The following is a 20,596-nucleotide window of genomic DNA, read 5'->3' as shown; positions in this document are numbered from 1 at the left end:
AGAGAGCTTTGCCGAGTGTCGGTCTTCGCCGAGTGCCTGACACTCGGCAAAGCCAGGCTCTCCCGTAGTGCACTGTATGTATTGTCATTTGTTTGCTTGCATTGTCATATCTGCAGTTTGCTATTACCTATTAGTTGGCTAAGCCGCCGGCTGCCGCCGCCCAGTCTCACACACACACATATATATATATATATGTGTGTGTTGCCTAGTGCATGCGTCAGTGCGCGCGTGTTTTCTTGAGCAAACAATATTTTCAACAATACATTATATATTGTTGAGGACCACTCTCTCCCCTCACTTGGACAAAGTCAGCTTTTCTCAACTAAGTTTGTAAAAAAGTAGTGTCCACATCAATTATATTTACGATCAAGAATATATTTAATGGTTAATCTAATGATATATATATTCAGCGTCCTAAATGTTAGTATCCACGTTTGTTCTGTACATTAGTTAAATTTAAAATCGTTAGACTCCGTAGAAAACAAGAATTATATTTTTTTAAAGATAAAAGGGAGGAGTAGCACACACTATCAACGGTACCGGCCGGTCGTACTTGTAGATAGATATGGAGGCAAACAACCCAAAGAGGACCGAACGAATTTGGACGATGGATCTATCTATGTATCTATCTATATATACACAGCTAGCACATGGGTACGGTAGCAGCTGAAGGCTAAACAATTAGGTTGGTCATCATCTATCAGCTCATTAAGCAAGCGTAAAGGCAAAGCTGCTGCTTAATTCGTCTGCTGCGCGCGCGCGCGCACACACACACACATATAGAGGATCGGATTATTGGAGTACTAGCTAGCTAGCTAGCAGGAGCTAGTTCATCGACGACATCGTCAGTCGTGCTTGCCGGCGCGGTGGCGGTGGATATATACATAGACGACGATCGATGGCGGAGTCGCATCATCAGCATCCGCACCCGGCGGCGGCGGCGGCGCTGGCTTCGTCTAGCCGTCGGAGCCTGAGCTTGGGCTCCTCCATCTCGCAGTCCTTCCGGCAGATGGACACGGAGGACCCCTTCGGGCGAGCGCAGTCGGAGCATGAGCACCGCGACGACGAGGAGAACCTGCGTTGGGCCGCGATGGAGAAGCTGCCCACCTACGACCGCATGCGCCAGGGCATCCTCCGGCGGGCGCTCGAGGACCAACAACAGAGCGGCGGCGTCGAGGTCGTGGACATCCAGAAGCTGGCCGGCGGCGACGGGGGCCGTGAACTCTTGGAGCGCCTCTTCCAGGACGGCAGCGAGCGATTCCTGCGCCGGCTCAGGGACCGAATCGACATGTACGTCCACGTCGTCGTGTGCTTGGCTGCTGCTCAGCTGCTGCATCCATCAAGCTGACAAGCTAGATCATTCATATCCATATTCGTATTCGTATTCGTATTCATATTCGTATTCGTATTCATATTCATATTCATATTCATACGCGCGCATGCATTGCAGGGTTGGCATCGAGCTCCCGACCATCGAGGTTCGGTACGAGCAGCTGACGGTGGAGGCTGACGTCATCGCCGCCGGTCGCGCCCTCCCCACGCTCTGGAACGCTGCCACCAATTTTCTTCAGGTTAGTAATTATTATTTATTACCAGCTAGCTAGCTGCATGCTTATAACTTTTTAATTTCCTCACTACTCTCTCCATGCATCATACACGAATTAATAATATGATAAATATATAATATCATCCATATTATATTCATACATGATTACATTAATATATGTGTATGTGCAGCATTTTGCATGCTTTAACTAGCTTGTTCAAGTTCTTCAACGGAGTACATGATGATCATCCTATGCTACTATGCTAGCTATAGTATAGGTACATACCGGTACGGTATATATAGGTAGTGTTTAGTTCCTAAAAATTTTAAGATTTCTCGTCACATCGAATCTTTGGACGCATGCATGAAGCATTAAATATAAATAAAAAATAAAACTAATTACATAGTTTAGACGAAATTCATGAGACGAATCTTTTAAGTCTAATTAGACTATGATTGAACACTAATTGTCAAATAACATCAAAAGTGCTACAGTACCATTTCGCCAAAAAAATTACCAACTAAACAAGCCCATAGTTCAAGTTCAACGGAGTACTCCTAGCTAATTAATTAATTACGTACGTACGACTACGAGCTTGATTATTGATGAATCGTTCGTTTATTCGTATCATTCCGCTGCAGCAGTCAAAGACAGATGACGAGATGATGTAGCTATATATCGATCTGCTGCGCCATTTCTTTTCTCGATCCGATCCGCAATTTGTGCGCGCGCACGACAATATATGGCTAAGACTTTTTTTAATTATATATAAAAAAAAGAGACGCTAAAAAAGTATCTTAGATCGATCTGTCACGACATATTGCTCGCTAGCTAGAGATTAAAAACACACTGAAGAACTACTAAATGTGAAAATCGTAGGAGCACAAAAAAGAAAAGAGAGAGAGAGAGATAGACAATGTGAAATGACTTAATTTGGAACCAGCATTTCCATTCTAGGGCCTGTTTGGAACGTAGGAATTTTACATAAATCTCGCAAAAATTTTAGAGGAATCAGTTTAATTTCACAGGAAAAACATAGGAACAGAAATTTTTCCCTGCAATCCAAACAGACCCCTAGCTTATTACCCAATTATGAAAGGACACCCATACCATACAAATCTAAATCGGGTGCCAAATTTCTATTCGTTGCTCTATCCATTCTAAATTATAAGTCGCTTTGATTTTTTTTGGTATATCATTTTGCTATGCGTGTATATATAATAATATGTCTAGATTCATAGCAAAATGGATGAACAAAAAATTCAAAACGACTTATAAGCCTGGCTTATCAGTCATGGTAAATTATTTTTCTTGCACAACAAATCAGCGAACAGTATTTTTTAGGCTGACTTTTCAGCGAAACGATCAGGGCCATATAATTTGGAACGGTGGGCTTAGATTACAAGGGTTCCCTTGTAAAAAAAATCAATTTTCTATTCGCTGGGGCCGATAGCGCAAAACGTAGCTGTCTAACCGGCAAACGGTAGAATCCAAAATGAAAATCATCCGCCGCCGCCCGCCGCCCGCCGCCCGCCGGAGCCCAGAGGAAGAGGCGGAGAAACAGCAGTAGCTGGGGGCCGATGGAATCGGGGGCTCAGCCTCATTATTTCCGAAAATTCCCGATCCCTCACAAAAAGGAGCTAAGAAATGAAGAGGTGCGAGTAGATCGAATGGGGAATCAGATTATGGATGCGAGGTAGCTTGAATTTCATCCTCCATTCCGCTCCCAGATCCCGTCCATCTTTCGGTTTCGGCTTTAGTCGGTTGGTGCCTGTCCTTATCAGCAAATGCTTTCCGTTTCCTTTTGTTTCCCCTCTTTATTTATTTCCATCCAGTATATAAGATATGAATGAATGTTGACCCCAGTTAGTTTAGCATGTTCTCCAATCAATGTCAGTTATCAATATGATTTTCTGATGTGTATGACTATGATCGACACATCATGAGTTGATGTGATGGACTGATATGCTAACAGAGTAGTTTCCCATGTAATAATGTACTCGCTCTATTCCAAATTATAAGTCACTATGACTTTTTTTTTTATTCATCCATTTGGCTATGTACGTAGACATATTATTATATCTAGATGCATAGCAAAATAGATGAATAAAAAAAAAAGACAAAACGACTTTTAATTTGAAACGGAGGGAGTAATAACTTGCTGATGTGATGCGTTGCAGGGTCTCATTGGACGGTTTGGTTCTTCAAACAAGAGGAACATCACCATACTTAAGAATGTCAATGGTATCCTCAAGCCATCCAGGTACCCCCGTACATACCATTCATTACTTTTGTTGGTGCTGTGCTACGTCACCATCCAATCCAACTGCTCCCTGGATGCCTGGATCATCTAACCTAACTAATCTGCTTTCGTCAGCTAACCAAAAGTGATTGGTCTAGCTAGCAGTACCATTTTATTTCTTAATACACTTCTTATCCTGTTATTTTATTTATGAAAAAGGCGTAAAGAAGAATTTGATACAGACTGAAATGTCATGTATCTTTCTCATCTTCTCATTCTTCTTCTTTACAACAACAACAATAACAAAGCCTTTAAGTCCCAAACAAGTTGGGGTAGACTAGAGTTGAAACCCAGCAGAAGCAATCAAGGTTCAGGCATGTGAATAGCTGTCTTCCAAACACTCCTATCTAAGACTAAGTCTTTGGGTATATTCCATCCTTTCAAGTCTCCTTTTACTGCCTCTACCCAAGTCAACTTCGGTCTTCCTCTGCCTCTCTTCACGTTACTATCCTGGCTTAGGATTCCACTACGCACCGGTGCCTCTGGAGGTCTCCGTTGGACATGTCCAAACCATCTCAACCGGTGTTGGACAAGCTTTTCTTCAATTGATGATACCCCTAATCTATCACGTATATCATCGTTCCGAACTCGATCCCTTCTTGTATGACCGCAAATCCAACGCAACATACGCATTTCCGCGACACTTATCTGTTGAACATGTCGTCTTTTTGTAGGCCAACATTCTGCACCATACAACATAGCAGGTCTAATTGTCGTCCTATAAAACTTGTTTTTTAGCTTCTGTGGTACCCTTTTGTCACATAGGACACTAGATGCTTGCCGCCACTTCATCCACCCTGCTTTGATTCTATGGCTAACATCTTCATCAATATCCCCGTCTCTTTGTAGCATTGATCCTAAATATCAAAAGGTATCCTTCCTAGGCACTACTTGACCTTCCAAACTAATATCTTCCTCCTCCCGAATAGTAGTGCCGAAGTCACATCTCATATACTCAGTTTTAGTTCTACTGAGTCTAAAACCTTTGGACTTCAAAGTCTCCCGCCATAACTCCAGTTTCTGATTCACTCCTGTTCGGCTTTCATCAACTAGCACTACATCGTCCGCGAAAAGCATACACCAAGGGATGTCCCCTTGTATGTCCCTTGTGACCTCATCCATCACTAAGGCAAACAAATAAGGGCTCAAAGCTGACCCTTGATGTAGTCCTATCCTAATCGGGAAGTCATCCGTGTCTCCATCACTTGTTCGAACTCTAGTCACAACATTGTTGTACATGTCCTTAATGAGCCCGACGTACTTCGTTGGGACTTTATGTTTGTCCAAAGCCCACCACATAACATTCCTTGGTATTTTATCATAAGTCTTCTCCAAGTGAATAAAAACCATTTGTAGGTCCTTCTTCTTCTCCCTATACCGCTCCATAACTTGCCTTATTAAGAAAATAGCTTCCATGGTTGACTTTCCGGGTATATAGATATGCTTTTTTTTGTACCCGGTGTCAGTCAGGGGTATCATGCCAATCAATCATCCTAGAAGAAAATCCCATCCATGAGTTTTGTTGCTTTGCATCCATGTAATCTGATAACTATACATACATCACTTTCTTGCACTCTAGAGCAAGTACTGAGCTATTTTTTTTTCCCTTTTAGGATGACGCTTCTTCTTGGGCCTCCATCCTCAGGAAAGAGCACGCTCATGCGAGCACTCGCTGGCAAGCTTGACAAAAATCTCAAGGTTTAACTTCAATCCGCCATCCTGTGCCATTCTGTCAGTTTGGCTTATGCGTTGATGTCACATGCTAAATCCTTCTACCACAAAACAGGTCTCTGGCAGCATCACGTATTGTGGCCATCCAATCTCAGAGTTCTATCCTGAGAGGACTAGCGCGTATGTTGGTCAATATGATCTCCACAATGCCGAGATGACTGTAAGAGAGACGCTGGATTTCTCCAGGCGATGCCTAGGCATTGGTGCCAGATATGAGATGATCGCAGAACTTGCTAGAAGGGAGCGGGATGCAGGTATTAAGCCAGATCCTGAGATTGATGCTTTCATGAAAGCTACTGCAGTACAAGGACAGGAGACTAATATTATAACAGATCTCACTCTCAAGGTATGATTCTGATTTTACTGATAGGCTGAAAAAACGTGCTTATTGAGTTTATTGAAACCTCTCTCAGGTGCTTGGGCTGGACATTTGTGCTGATGTTATTATTGGCGATGAGATGGTCAGAGGAATTTCTGGTGGGCAAAAGAAACGTGTGACAACTGGTATGCATGCAAAGCCTGCAAACCATGCGCCCTTACATAGACCTGTGATCGAGTCATCAATTTATAGTTGGAACCCCAATTCATTGCAAATTATCTCAGGCCGGATCTGTCTATTCTTTTTTCCTTTTGTGCAGGGGAGATGTTATCGGGACCAGCAAGGGCTTTATTTATGGACGAAATATCCACTGGTCTGGATAGCTCGAGCACATTTCAGATTGTAAAGTTTATGAGGCAATTGGTCCATGTAATGAATGAAACTGTCATGATCTCTCTGCTCCAGCCACCGCCAGAGACCTACAATCTTTTTGATGACATAATCCTGCTATCAGAAGGATACATAGTCTACCATGGGCCACGTGAGAATATCTTGGAATTCTTTGAGTCTGCCGGTTTCCGATGCCCTGACAGGAAAGGTGTTGCAGACTTTCTTCAAGAGGTTACTTCCAGGAAAGACCAACAGCAATACTGGTACCTTGATCAGGAGCAGTATCATTATGTATCTGTACCAGACTTTGCAGAACGTTTCAAGTCATTCCATGCATGCCAGCAGATGCAGAAGGAGTTGCAAATTCCTTTTGAAAAGTCCAAAATCCATCCTGCTGCGTTGACCACCAGAAAATATGGGCTTTCCAGCTGGGAATCACTCAAGGCAGTGATGTCGAGAGAGCAGCTATTGATGAAGCGCAACTCCTTCATCTATATTTTCAAGGTCACCCAGCTGATCATCCTTGCACTCATGTCCATGACTTTGTTCCTCAGAACAAAGATGCCCCATGGGCAGATTGCTGATGGCACCAAATTCTTTGGGGCTCTGACTTTTGGTTTAATAACGATCATGTTCAATGGGTTTGCTGAGCTACAATTGACCATAAAGAAGCTTCCAGTTTTCTACAAACATAGGGATTTCTTATTCTTCCCCGCATGGACCTTAGGAGTGGCAAACATAATATTAAAAGTTCCTGTCTCGCTCGTGGAATCATCAGTATGGGTTGTTCTCACGTACTACGTGATGGGCTTTGCACCTGCTGCAGGAAGGTATCCATAATCCTTCTACCAACTTTCATCATTTACATAGTCGGATTTTGTCATTTTGATATTGTGGGACATTACAGTAGCTTCATGAGTCATCTCTCTTTTGGTAATAGGTTCTTTCGTCAGTTTATAGCTTTCTTTGCCACACACCAAATGGCAATGGCTTTATTCCGGTTTCTTGGTGCTATTTTGAAAACAATGGTTGTGGCCAATACTTTTGGGATGTTTGTGCTGCTCATTATTTTCATCTTTGGAGGATTTGTCATCCGTAGAAGTAAGTATGCTGTCATTCATTTTTTATTTCTCTAGGCACGAGAAATCAGCAAAATCCTGCCATTTATATGGATGGAAGTAACCTTTTGACCACTGATTACGATGTTAACAGATGACATCAAACCATGGTGGATCTGGGGTTACTGGGCATCACCTATGATGTATAGTCAAAATGCAATATCTATCAACGAATTCCTTGCTAGTAGGTGGGCTATTGTAAGTTTTTTTTCTATGAACCTACTCGTTTTCTTCTTGAGGCTCAGATAACAAGGACTCAATATACTAATCTTGGAAAGGTGATTTTAATTTTGGATTAATGATAGCCTTTTTACTGCAGCCAAACAATGACACGACTATTGATGCACCAACAGTAGGCAAAGCAATTCTTAAATCCAAAGGCTTGTTTACTGGAGAATGGGGATTTTGGCTTTCCATCGGAGCCCTTATAGGATTCATTATTTTGTTCAACATGCTCTACCTTTGGGCCCTTACATATTTAAGTCGTAAGCACTATCATTTTTTTTCTTCTTGTATTTGTGGTGGACACTTTTTCTTAAGCCGGGACATATTTTTTTTTTTATGTTTCATTCCTTCCAGCTAGTAGTGGCTCCAATACCTTAGTTTCAGAAGGTGAAGACGATGTAAATGAAATGGTATTGAAAGGAAGAAGCGAAGATGAAATATCCCAAGCTGTATACAGTGATCCAGGTGCAAACGCATGTAGATGTCATGTTTCAATTTATTTTAGGGTATCTTGTACATGAATATTAGACTACTACATCCTCTTAAACATTCTTTTGTCTAGTCTGTTGGTTGAACTTTTCCTGAACTTACAAGGTATTGATGCCTTCTGTTTCCCATGCATGGATATTGTAAGCATTAATGTTTTGTGCATATCTTTGTATCCTGTTTCTGCAGGCACTAATGGAGCAACAAACACACTAGCTGAGTCACGAGTCACTTTTCCTTTCCAGCCTCTTTCACTTTGCTTTAACCATGTAAACTATTATGTCGACATGCCTGCAGTAAGTAAATATATAAAAACTTAAAGGCAGACATGAATTAGAAAAAAGATTCTATCTAAAATCATAATATCTGATATTCAGATCTTATTTTTCAGGAAATGAAGGAACAAGGATTCATAGAAAGCCGTTTACAACTGCTCTCTGATATCAGTGGTGCTTTTAGGCCAGGGGTTCTGACAGCATTAGTTGGTGTGAGTGGAGCTGGAAAGACCACTTTAATGGATGTCCTGGCAGGAAGGAAAACTAGTGGAGCTATTGAAGGAGATATTACCCTGTCTGGTTTCCCCAAAAAACAAGAAACTTTTGCCCGGGTTAGTGGTTATTGTGAACAAACTGATATCCATTCTCCAAATGTTACTGTATTTGAATCCATCACCTACTCTGCCTGGCTGCGTCTTTCCTCAGACATTGATGATGGTACGAAAAAGGTACTTAAAGCGACCAGCGAGCTTCTCACTGAATTAAATATACCTCGTTCTAAATATATTTGAAATTCCAAGCAGCAGTTGTTTCTGACCAATTTATTTAAACTTCAACCACTTAGATGTTTGTGGAGGAAGTGATGGCCCTTGTAGAGCTTGATGTGTTGCGCGACGCTCTTGTGGGTCTTCCTGGAGTTAGTGGATTATCAACTGAGCAAAGAAAAAGGCTGACAATTGCTGTGGAGCTGGTAGCGAACCCTTCAATCATCTTCATGGATGAGCCAACTTCTGGTCTTGATGCTCGAGCTGCAGCAATTGTCATGCGTACAGTAAGAAATACAGTTAACACTGGGCGTACTGTGGTCTGCACCATCCATCAGCCCAGCATCGACATATTTGAGTCTTTTGATGAGGTCCTCTCTCTCTCCCTCCCTCAAAACTTTGTGTGTGCACATCTAGAAACCATTTAATGTTTTAGTTTTTACCAATGTGATATCCTCACATCTGGTTTGTTTTCCAGCTTCTGCTTTTGAAACGTGGAGGTCAGGTTATTTATGCTGGTGAACTTGGTCGCCACTCTCACAAACTAGTTGAATATTTTGAGGTCAGATCACTTTTCTTACGTGTTTGAGTTTGGGGATCGAGAAGTCTTTAGATGTTTCTCAAGGGGAATGCATAACTTGTATATATATATATATATATGACCAGTTCAGCAAAGACCAAACAAGTCATGAACTTTATGCAGTCATGCAGGGTGTACCAAAAGTGGGCATTTTAACTTTTGTTGATCTCATTTTCCTGCAGGCGATTCCAGGTGTTCCAAAGATCACAGAAGGATATAATCCTGCAACATGGGTGCTGGAAGTTAGCTCTCCTCTATCTGAGGCTCGACTGAACATGAATTTTGCTGAAATTTATGCTAACTCTGTGCTTTATAGGTAACCACCCTCAATTTTTTAACAAGGCCATTCTTTATCACTGATTTGTTCTACCAATCCTTGTTTTTCAGAAGGAAAAAAATAACTGAAAGAGAGTGAAAATGGCCTCTGGTGTCATATTTTACTTCCCACATTTATATTATTGTTTGTTTTCTTAGGGAGCATGGTTTCATATTGCTTGTCCATTGTGGAATAAAAAACTTGGTTCCTATGGCATCTAACTTCCTAGATTAGATGATTCCTTGGTTTGTGCTAGGAATAGAATTGGACAAAAATTGTGAAATGCAGGGGATATGGTTTTATATTATTGACAAATATTCTCCCTTCATAACTATGATCAGGAAAAATCAAGAGCTTATCAAGGAGTTGAGTATTCCCCCACCAGACTACCAGGACCTGTCATTTCCTACAAAATATTCACAGAATTTTTACGGCCAATGCATCGCAAACTTTTGGAAGCAATACCGTTCCTATTGGAAGAATCCGCCCTACAATGCTATGCGCTATCTGATGACATTTCTCTTTGGCCTTGTATTTGGTACAGTATTTTGGCAAAAAGGAAAGACCATGTACGGGCCTAGCTACTTTGACGCTTTATTTGAAACTAAAATTGTTTGAATGATTCTATGTTGGCATTTATGGTGGCAATAATACATTTAGGTTTTCTATTTATGATACACAGAGATTCACAACAAGATTTATATAATCTACTTGGAGCCACTTACGCTGCTACCTTCTTTCTTGGGGCTTCAAATTGCATCACGGTTCAGCCTGTTGTATCGATTGAGCGAGCAGTTTTCTACCGTGAAAAAGCAGCAGGGATGTACTCTCCATTATCTTATGCATTTGCTCAGGTAACCTTTAAATATAATCATTTTGGATGCATTGAACTTGTTTCAAATAAGTGTAGGAGCCCATGCTTCTGGGTAGAGGATGAATTTGGCAGCTGCTAGATCAAATGGAAACAGTAATGCTAATTACTAAACCAGTATAATACTAGCCCTATCAGTTTTTTATACTATTATACTAATACATAATATTCAAATGTGGCCAACAATGATTAAAGGAAAAAGTGGGACTATAAAGTTCAGTAATGAACAGCAGGGTATACTTGCTAAATGAAGAACAATTTTAGTGACTTTGACAGAGTAAAAGGAATGGAATTTCCTTTAGCCCCTTTTACCTCATTATGACATAACATAGGTCGCATAACAATGTGGATATGGGCATCTTATCTGTGAGCTATCACTAATAAATCCATCCCTTTACGAGTTTATTTGACATTTGGTTTTGGCAGACATGTGTGGAGGTCATCTACAACGTCTTACAGGGGATACTGTACACAGTCATCATATATGCGATGATCGGATACGACTGGAAAGCAGATAAATTCTTCTATTTCCTGTTTTTCATTACTGCAAGCTTCAACTACTTCACATTGTTCGGCATGATGTTGGTAGCATGCACTCCCTCCGCATTGCTCGCAAACATTTTTATCACGTTTGCACTACCTCTTTGGAACCTCTTTGCTGGATTCCTCATCGTTAGACCGGTGAGTAAACTACTCGTCTAGGCTAAGCTGTGTGCGTTTGGGTTCCAATTTGAGTGAGACTCTGATCTTATGAGCTATATATGCCACTGCTGCAGGCAATACCAATTTGGTGGAGTTGGTACTATTGGGCGAACCCTGTCTCGTGGACCATCTATGGTGTTGTTGCGTCTCAGTTTGGCGAGAACGAAGGTGAGCTTTCAGTTCCCGGTGGCGGTGGGAAACCCGTGGTGGTGAAGCAATTCTTGAAGGATAATCTCGGCATCCAGCATGACTTCCTCGGCTATGTTGTGCTCGTCCATTTCGCCTACATCATTGCATTCTTCTTCGTATTCGGTTATTCCATCAAGTTCTTCAACTTCCAGAAACGTTAGCTCCACCTCTACGGGCCGTAGGAATCTGTAATCAGTTGCCGTAAGTTCTAGTTCTAGTCAAAACAAGTGCAGTCGAAATGTGTCATTACGAGGATTTTTAGGAGTTACCACTGCTTTCGGAAGCCTATATGCAAGTAGCAATATATAATATATTCCTCTTGTTTCCTCAATGGTACTACGTGGAAAATATTAAAAAAATGATGAACAAAAGTGACATGTCCTGTGAGCCGTCACTAATGAGTCATATGTGAGGCTCAGAGCAGCCGTAGTGTGTCGGGGTTCGTTTTCGTTTCACCGTCAGCTTCTGCTCCCACTAACTCGCGATCGAACGGATTCAAATCTAGCTAACGATCCAATATCTCCCATGACTTTCCTTTTTTAAAAAAAAAACATTTCTGCATGTATCCTTTATTGGCTGGTCTAGTGTTCGCGCCCCTCATTCCTGCATGTTTCCTTTATTGGCTGGTCTGGTGTGCGCGTCCCTCTTTCAGTTTTCGTGCGGTCTAGAGCGCGCGCTGCTGCTTTGTCTCTTTTGGTGAAATCAGACAGTGCAATTGGGTGATGGTAGTCAAATAAAATATACTTTTATAAGATAGATGGCATGCATGTAGAAGCTAGCAGCCTCCTCGGCGGATCGTATACGATCGTGGATTATAAGCTGGAACAGTATTTTTCTCTCACACCAAACCAGCCAAACTAGCCAGCAGTAAATAATCCACGATCCAGCCCAGCTAGCTGAACAGGCTGTAGATTTATAAGTTAGATAAACAAACTTATATGTACAAAGTCAATAATAATAACTTATATTATAACAACTTGTTTGTATAACTTAGATATATAACTTGATGAATGATTTAGATGTAAAGCTGGACGTATAATATATTCAAGACTTAGATGTGCAAATTAATATGATCATAACTATGTAGTATAACTTACAAATATGTAACATTGTAGATCGGAAAGCTTATCCCCACAACTTAGCTTTTACATATTTGTGGTCATAAGATTCAATTGGATCGGAAGAAGAGAAAAGTGAAAAATAGTGAAAAAAAAATATGGTGCACAACATTATATTATATGTATACAACTAGTATATGAAACATAAACGACCATGTAAAATAGATAGGTTAATGTATAAAAATAAAAAAGACAAAGGAAAAAGTAGAAATAAAAAATAAAAGGAAAAAATAAATAGAGAAAGAGGGAAGTACCTATCATATGAGTACCTATGAGATGAAATATTCGAGGACATCCATGGTTTATTAGTGGAGAGGTATGGGCTGAAACCATCCTATCATATGAGTACCTATGAGATGCTTGCCATGTTTTTATTTACATGTGCCGGAAATGAGTCTAGTCAAAAAGTTCAAAATCAGTTCAAGCATTCAGGTGAGACATGGTCTAGGAAATTTGATGAGGTCCTTAACTCTCTTATGGCCATGGCAAAGGATTTCATTAGACCTAAGGACCCCAATTTTCCTACAGTTCATAGGAGGATAAGAGATGATAGATGAGCGTTCCCACATTTTAAGGATTGTATTGGTGCTCTAGATGGAACACATATTCGAGTTTCTCTTGCACCTGATGAACAAGTGAGGTATATTGGGAAAACAGGGATAGCCACTCAAAATGTCTTAGCAGTTTGTGATTTTGACATATGATTCACATATGTATCCACCGGTCAACCGGGATCTATGCATGACACTAGTGTGCTATACAATGCAATCTCGGTGGATGAAAAATTCTTCCCACATCCTCCACAAGGTAATAAAAATGATTAATCGTTTAGTCTCTTTTTTTATGATACAAAATATTAATTTATATTGTTTTGATCATGTTTAGGCAAATACTATGTTGTTGATGCCGGATATCCTAATCGGCCCGGATATCTAGCTCCTTACAAAGGTGAAAGATATCATATGCCGGAGTGGCATCGAGGTATGGAACCCAAAACACCTAAGGAAAAATTCAATCGAATTCACTCTTCTATTCGAAATGTTATTGAGAGGTCTTTTGGAGTTTTGAAAATGAAGTGGTAAATTCTATACAAGATGCCAAACTACCCGATGTGGAAGCAAAAAATGGTTGTTGTTGCTTGTATGGTCCTTCAGAATTTTATTCGTGAACATGGTAGTGAAGATCCGGACTTTGCTCGTTTCGATCATGATCCTCATTTTGTCCCAACAATACCAGAAAGGTATAACCGATATGCAGTTACATCGGATGGTTCTACTTCGGAAGCCAATGCCGCCACTATGGATATGTTTCGTGACGGCTTGGCCACAGCTCTTGCTCTAGCTTGGAACAACTAGCATGTAATGGAACAACAATACCAGAGTGATCGCTCGTTTAAAAATGAGTGAACGCTCATCAAAATGGAATTGGGCTTCCATTCTGCTTGTGTGCTTCAACTCTTTGCGTTGCAAATGACGGCATTGACACCGAAAGCATTGTGGCTCGCATCAGCGGTGGATCTAGACGTAAAGAAAATATTGGTGTCATCTCTTTGTACCATAACACTACTAAAAACACTTATCATGTGATAGTAGTACTATCATCACTAACGGTTTTTTTTTGGAACCGGCACTACTAAAAATACTCACAGTAATCTATCATCACTAACGGTTTTTTGAATCGGCGATGGAGAAGTGATAGTAGTACCATTCTGTCCGTTTTGAACTGACAATGATAGATAGGCTCATGACCTCAATGTTTCCTGAAGCATTCTTACCATGTCAGCTATAATTGATATTCTTTTACGGATCTTATATTGTCTGTTCGACAGACTAAACGATCTTTTGTTAAATACAAAGTGTTAGTTCTCGTCGAGTACTATACCTTTAATATAGACATTATCTCCAACGGAGATCATTTTGTTAATTGTTTGGATATCTAAACTGTCTCAAATAAAAGACTAGTCACCTATAAAGTTTTAGATCCACTAGTAGAGAACAGACCTTTGATCCAAGGGTCAAACCAGGCTCTAGTTCCGGGAAATATTGCGCCCCGGACTAGAGAGACCTTTAGTCCCAGTTGGTGGCTCCAACCGAGACTAAAGGTCCCTGCCCAACGGCTCCTGCGCCAGGCCATTGTGGCAGGGGACCTTTAGTCCCGGTTGGAGCCACCAACCGGGACTAAAGGTCGACCTTTACTCCTGGTTGGTGGCTCCAACCGGGAGTAAAGCTCTTGTCCTGGTTAGTGGCGTGGCCCGGGACTGGAAAGTGGCCTTTAGTCCCGGTTGGATCCACCAACCGGGACTAAAGGTCCCCCCTATAAATCCTGCTGGCCGTCTTCTTCCTCCCCGAGCCCGTCCGAGAGCTTTAGTTCAAATTTTAGCAGTGTTCTTGCTCTTTCTCCATCCATTCTTCGATTCCTCCATCGATTTCTTCGATTCCTCCGTCGATTCTTCGGTTCTAAAGGTTACCAACTTCATACTCTCATGTTTCACCATTGTTTTGTCTCATTTTGTTCACTATATATATATGGTTCTTTATTGTGGTTTTTTTTCATCTGTAAGCAATTTGAGCTTAAAATCACTTCAAGCTTGCATATTTACATGAAGGAAGGTTAAAGTAGCTATTTAAAACTAGTATTCACCGTTTATTTGTAGCATGCATAGCACACTTCATTGTTTAGAGATATAGAGAATTTTAGAGTTTTTTAATTTTATTTGTTTATAAAATGAGAAATTTATAGTGTATTAAAAAATGAGTATAGAGAGTAGATGACAACTGTTTTCGGGTCCTCGGTCTCTCATGGGTTTCCAAAGCGACTTAGGCCAGGCCTCTCACTCATTGCATGCGGCAAGTGTTGTGATGAGACAAAGATTGTGATGGAGTACCGAGTGAAGAAGGAGGGTCCCAACAAAGGTCGCATTTTCTACAAGTGTCCGGATCGCAATGTGAGTTATTTTATCGTATTTAATGACTATGGTTAGTTTATACCTATTTTCATGATGGTTGTGATTAAAGTTCTAATTTTCTGTTTTAATTTCAGTGGGATGGCACTGGATGTTCAGGCTTCTACTGGGAGGAAGAGTATGTTGAACTCGTGCAAAAATATCTTGCACAATAGGCAGATATGGTGGCTAATGAGGCAGTGATCTAGCAGAAGAAGCCCAAAGATGTTGAACAAACGGGGGATCTGCCTGTTTTAGTTGGGATTGGTCGCGAAATCCTTGTGCTGCTGAAGTGCATTTTAGCTTTAGTGTTTTTAGTGGTAGTTGGAATTGTCTACATTGTAGCAAGGCTTTCTTAAATTTATAGTTTTTGTGGTGGTATGCATGTTGTATAATTAACTAATTATGTTCTAGGTTTTAATATGATATTTATATCATGTAATGCAGATGAGTCGGCATTGGATGTACAATGCTGATCGTCGCTCCCAAGAGTTCATGGATGGCGTGCATTCTTTGTTACGTGCAGCCGAGACAAACAAACGCGATGGTTTCATGTGCTGCCCATGTGTCGTATGTAAGAATACGATGGAATATGCTAACTCAAAGACTCTTCATTCACACTTGTTCAAGTCGGGTTTCATGCCAAACTATATTTGTTGGACGAAGCACGAAGAAACTGGAGTTGTAATGGAAGAAGGTGAAGAAGAACAATGGGGCGATGATGATATTTTTGCTGAATATGATGCCTTCAATGATACTTCAATGGAGGAAGCTGAAGAAGAGGTGGGGGCAAAGGAGAAGCCCGCTAAAGAAGAGGTGGGGGCAGAGGAGAAGCCCGCTGAAAAAGAGGTAGGGGCAGAGGAGGAGCCCGTTGACAATCTTGGTCAGGCCATTCGTGACGCACAAAGAGAATGCGAAAGTGAAAAGGAGAAGATCAAGTTCGACCGCATGCTAGAGGATCATAAGAAATTGCTATACCCAACTTATGATGCGGGGCAGAAAAAGTTAGGTACCACATTGAAATTGCTGCAATGGAAGGCAAAGAATGGTGTATCTGACAAGGGATTCGTGGAGTTACTAAAAATCCAAAAGAAGATGCTTCCGAAGGATAACGAATTGTCCAGCACTACGTACAAAACAAAACAGGTAGTCTGCCCTTTAGGATTAGAAATCCAGAAGATACATGCATGTCCTAATGACTGCATCCTCTACCGTGGCACGGAGTACGAGAAGTTGGATGCAGGCCCTGTATGTCACGCATCGTGGTATAAGATCAGGCGAGATGACCCTGGTGATGTTGAGGGCGAACGTCCCAAGAAGAAAATCCCTGCCAAGGTTATGTGGTATGCTCCTATAATACCACGCTTGAAATGTCTTTTTAGAAATAGAGAACATGCAAAGTTGTTGCGATGACACAAAGAAGACCATAAGGTAGACAATATGTTGAGACACCCTATTGATAGGTCCCAGTGGAGAGCAATCGATAGAGAATTCCCTGAGTTTACAAGTGACGCAAGAAACTTAAGTTTTGCTTTAAGTACGGATGGTATGAATCCTTTCGGGGAGTAGAGCAGTAGTCACAGCACTTAGCCTGTTACTCTATGTATCTACAACCTTCCTCCCTGGTTATGCATGAAGCGTAAGTTTATTACGATGCCGGTGCTCATCCAAGGCCCAAAGCAACCTGGCAACAACATTGATGTGTACCTGAGGCCACTAGTTGAAGAACTTCTACTTTTGTGGAACAAGCCAGGTGTACGCGTGTGGTATGAGCACAAGCAGGAGCACTTTGACCTGCGAGCATTGTTGTTCGTAACAATCAATGATTGGCCAGCTCTAAGTAATCTTTCAGGACAATCAAACAAGGGATATAATGCATGCACGCACTGTTTCGGTGACATGAAAGGTATATTCTTGAAAAAGTGTCGTAAGGTCGTGTACCTTGGGCATCGACGATTTCTTCCTACAAATCACCCCGTAAGAAAGAAAGGCAAGCATTTTAAAGATAAGGCAGACCACCAGACCAAGCCTCGCAACCGAACTGGTGAGGACGTCCTCGATATGGTCAATGATGTGAAAGTAATATTTGGAAAGGGACCTGGCAGCCAACCTATTTCGAAGGACACCAACGGTCACACACCCATATGGAAGAAGAAGTCCATATTTTGGGAGCTACCCTATTGGCAAGTCCTAGAGGTCCACATCGCGATCGACGTGATGCACCTGATGAAGAATCTTTATGTGAACCTGCTAGGCTTCATGGGCGTGTATGGGAAGCCTAAGGACACAATTGAAGAACGACAGGACCTGCGGTGTTTGAAAGAACGAGACAACCTGCATCTAGAGAAGATAGATGATGGACGCCAGTACTTAAGTCCTGCCAGCTACACTCTTAGCAAAGAAGAAAAGGACAACTTGTTTGAATGCCTAGATAGCATTAAGGTACCGTCTGGATTCTCCTCGAATATAAAGGGTACAATAAATGTGCTAGAGAAGAAATTTGGATACTTAAAGTCCCATGACTACCACGTGCTCATGACTCAATTGCTTCCAGTTGCATTAAGAGGAATTCTATCGCCAAATGTATGTCTAGCCACCGTGAAGCTATGTGCATTCCTCAATGCAATTTCTCAGAAGGCAATCGATCCAACAGATCTAGTGAAACTACAGAATGATGTGGTTCAATGTCTTGTCAGCTTTGAGTTGGTGTTCCCTCCTTCCTTCTTTGATATCATGACACACCTCCTAGTTCATCTGGTCAAGGAGATTACTATTCTCGGTCCTATGTTCCTACACAACATGTTCTCCTTTGAGAGGTTTATGGGAATCCTGAAGAAATATGTTCACAACCATGCTTGGCTAGAAGGAAGCATCGCCAAGGGCTATGGAACAGAGGAGGTCATTGAGTTCTGTGTTGACTTCATTCCCGATATTAACCCGATTGGTGTTCTTGAATCGCGACACGAGAGGAGACTAAGTGGAAAGAGGACACTAGGGAAGAAAACATATATTGATAAGGGTGATGATTATTTCAATAAAGCACACTACACAGTTCTACAGAACTTCTCCTTGGTAGATCCGTATATCGAGACACACAAGAACCTTCTCTGATTTGAGTTCTTAGGGAAGTCTAAAGCATGGATTACACGTCAGCACATGGAAACTTTTAGCGACTGGTTGCGAAAAGAATGTCAGGGTGATGAGAGTATTGATGACGAGCTATATTTGTTGGCTAGGCAGCCATCGTGGTATATCCTCACATACAAAGGGTATGAGATAAATGGGAATATATTTTATACAGTAGCACAAGATAAAAGAAGCACCAACCAGAATAGTGGTGTCTGCATAGATGCCACCGACCCTAGTGGGAACAAGCAAACATACTATGGCCGCATAGAGGAGATATGGGAACTAGACTATGCATCTCATTTTAAGGTACCTTTGTTCAAGTGCCAGTGGGTAAAGACGACTGGAGACGGCGTAGCAGTCGACAACCAGTATGGAATGACAACAGTGGACTTCAACAATATTGGGTACAAAGGCGAACCGTTTGTCCTTGCGAAGGATATGACTCAGGTGTTTTATGTCAAGGACATGTCTACAAAACCGAAGAGAGGGAAAAACGACAACCACCCAATCAATGATGAGCCAAAGCGCCACATAGTTCTTTCAAGAAAAAGAAACATCATCGAAATCGAAGACAAGTCAGACATGTCAGAAGATTATGAAAAGGATGACCGAATTTCACCCTTCACAGTGAACAAAGACCCTAGCATCCAGCTAAACGATGAGGACACTCCATGGTTATGGCGCGATCATAACCAAGGGACATACGTCAAGAAGAAGTTCATTGCTATGCCCGCTTGATATATATATTGATGTTCAATAGTGTGTATTAGAGATATTATGTAATAATTGTGAATTTATGTTTGATGTTGAATTATGTCACGTTGAAATGATGTGAAAACAAATTTATATTTGATGTTGGGATTATGTCACGTTGAAATGACATGAAAACAAATTTATGTTTGATGGTGGGATTATGTCACGTTCAAATGATGTGAAAACAAATTTCCAGTCGAAACACAAGAGTTTTTCTGAATTTAATTAAACACTATATTTTTGCATTATCGAAATAGTAATTTAAACACTATATTGTGTTTTAAAACTTGTTAAAAAAAATTAAAACTTTAGGTCACATAATTTTCCTGTGCGCAATAAAGCAAAATAGAATCTATATTTTTAAAAAATATTTTTATGTCTTTTATTTAATTTTCTGTGCAATTAACTATCCTTTTATCATTTGTGTAAAAAAATATATTAAAATCCTAATGAATTGGCGGGCAGCGAAACTACAGTTCGGCTGCCCGCCAAAAACCTTTAGTCCCGGGCGCCACCACTAGTACCTTTAGTCCCGGGCGCCACCACCAGCCGGGACTAAAGGTGTGCCCGCCCCGGCCCCTCTTCTTCCTCCTCCCCATTGCCGAGCCAAGCCCTAACAGACCGCCGCCGCTCGTCCGATCCACCGCCGACGCCGCACCTCACGAGCGCCCGCACGCGCACCGGAGCCCCACCGCCCGACATCACGCGCTTGTCGACGCGCCGCCCCCCGACCACCCCGGCCCATCCCTGCTCCGCCGCGGCCGTCCCCACCCCGGCCCCGCTCCGCCGCAGCCGTCCCCGCCACGGGACTGGTGCCCTACCCCCTAAACCGCCGGATTGGAGGAGAGGAGGAGCAGGGCAGTAGAGGAGAGAAGGGAGGTGGAGGAGAGAAGGGAGAAGGAAGAAGGAGAAGGGAGGAGAAGGAGAAGGGAGAAGGAAGAAGGAGAAGGGAGGAGGAAGGAGAAGGGAGGAGGAGGAGCCTCGGCCACCGGCCACGCCCCTCGCCGCCTCGTCATCACCGCCTCCGGACGCCCATCACCGCCGACCCCTACGTACGTCGATTGTCACCGTCGACCCCTACGTACATCGATATGTGTTTGTATGTGATATATGTAGAGG

At 41.9% G+C, this 20,596-nt stretch overlaps 1 protein-coding gene across 2 annotated transcripts; it reads left to right on the top strand.

The window, feature by feature from the left end:
* The first annotated feature begins 773 nt into the window (after positions 1-773).
* LOC136516544 (ABC transporter G family member 48) lies at positions 774-11,837 on the top strand. 2 transcript variants are annotated; one of them, XM_066509960.1, is made up of 20 exons: positions 774-1,290; positions 1,451-1,571; positions 3,728-3,810; positions 5,463-5,547; positions 5,636-5,926; positions 5,994-6,084; positions 6,219-7,119; positions 7,230-7,390; positions 7,502-7,605; positions 7,727-7,892; positions 7,987-8,097; positions 8,308-8,414; positions 8,510-8,842; positions 8,959-9,249; positions 9,357-9,440; positions 9,641-9,774; positions 10,116-10,343; positions 10,457-10,628; positions 11,072-11,326; positions 11,422-11,837. In XM_066509960.1, exons 1-20 carry the CDS (start codon positions 899-901, stop codon positions 11,695-11,697), a joined length of 4,386 nt encoding a protein of 1,461 aa, XP_066366057.1. In that variant the 5' UTR covers positions 774-898; the 3' UTR covers positions 11,698-11,837. The 2 variants fall into 2 exon arrangements, with proteins under 2 accessions (XP_066366057.1, XP_066366058.1); XM_066509961.1 differs by lacking the exons at positions 774-1,290; positions 1,451-1,571 and adding an exon at positions 3,073-3,243.
* Positions 11,838-20,596: the final 8,759 nt, after the last annotated feature.

This window comes from Miscanthus floridulus, chromosome 17 (assembly GCF_019320115.1).
Source record: "Miscanthus floridulus cultivar M001 chromosome 17, ASM1932011v1, whole genome shotgun sequence".
NCBI lineage: Eukaryota > Viridiplantae > Streptophyta > Magnoliopsida > Poales > Poaceae > Miscanthus > Miscanthus floridulus.
Note: the sequence above shows the minus strand (reverse complement) of the source record. Positions and strands in the feature narration are given on the sequence as shown.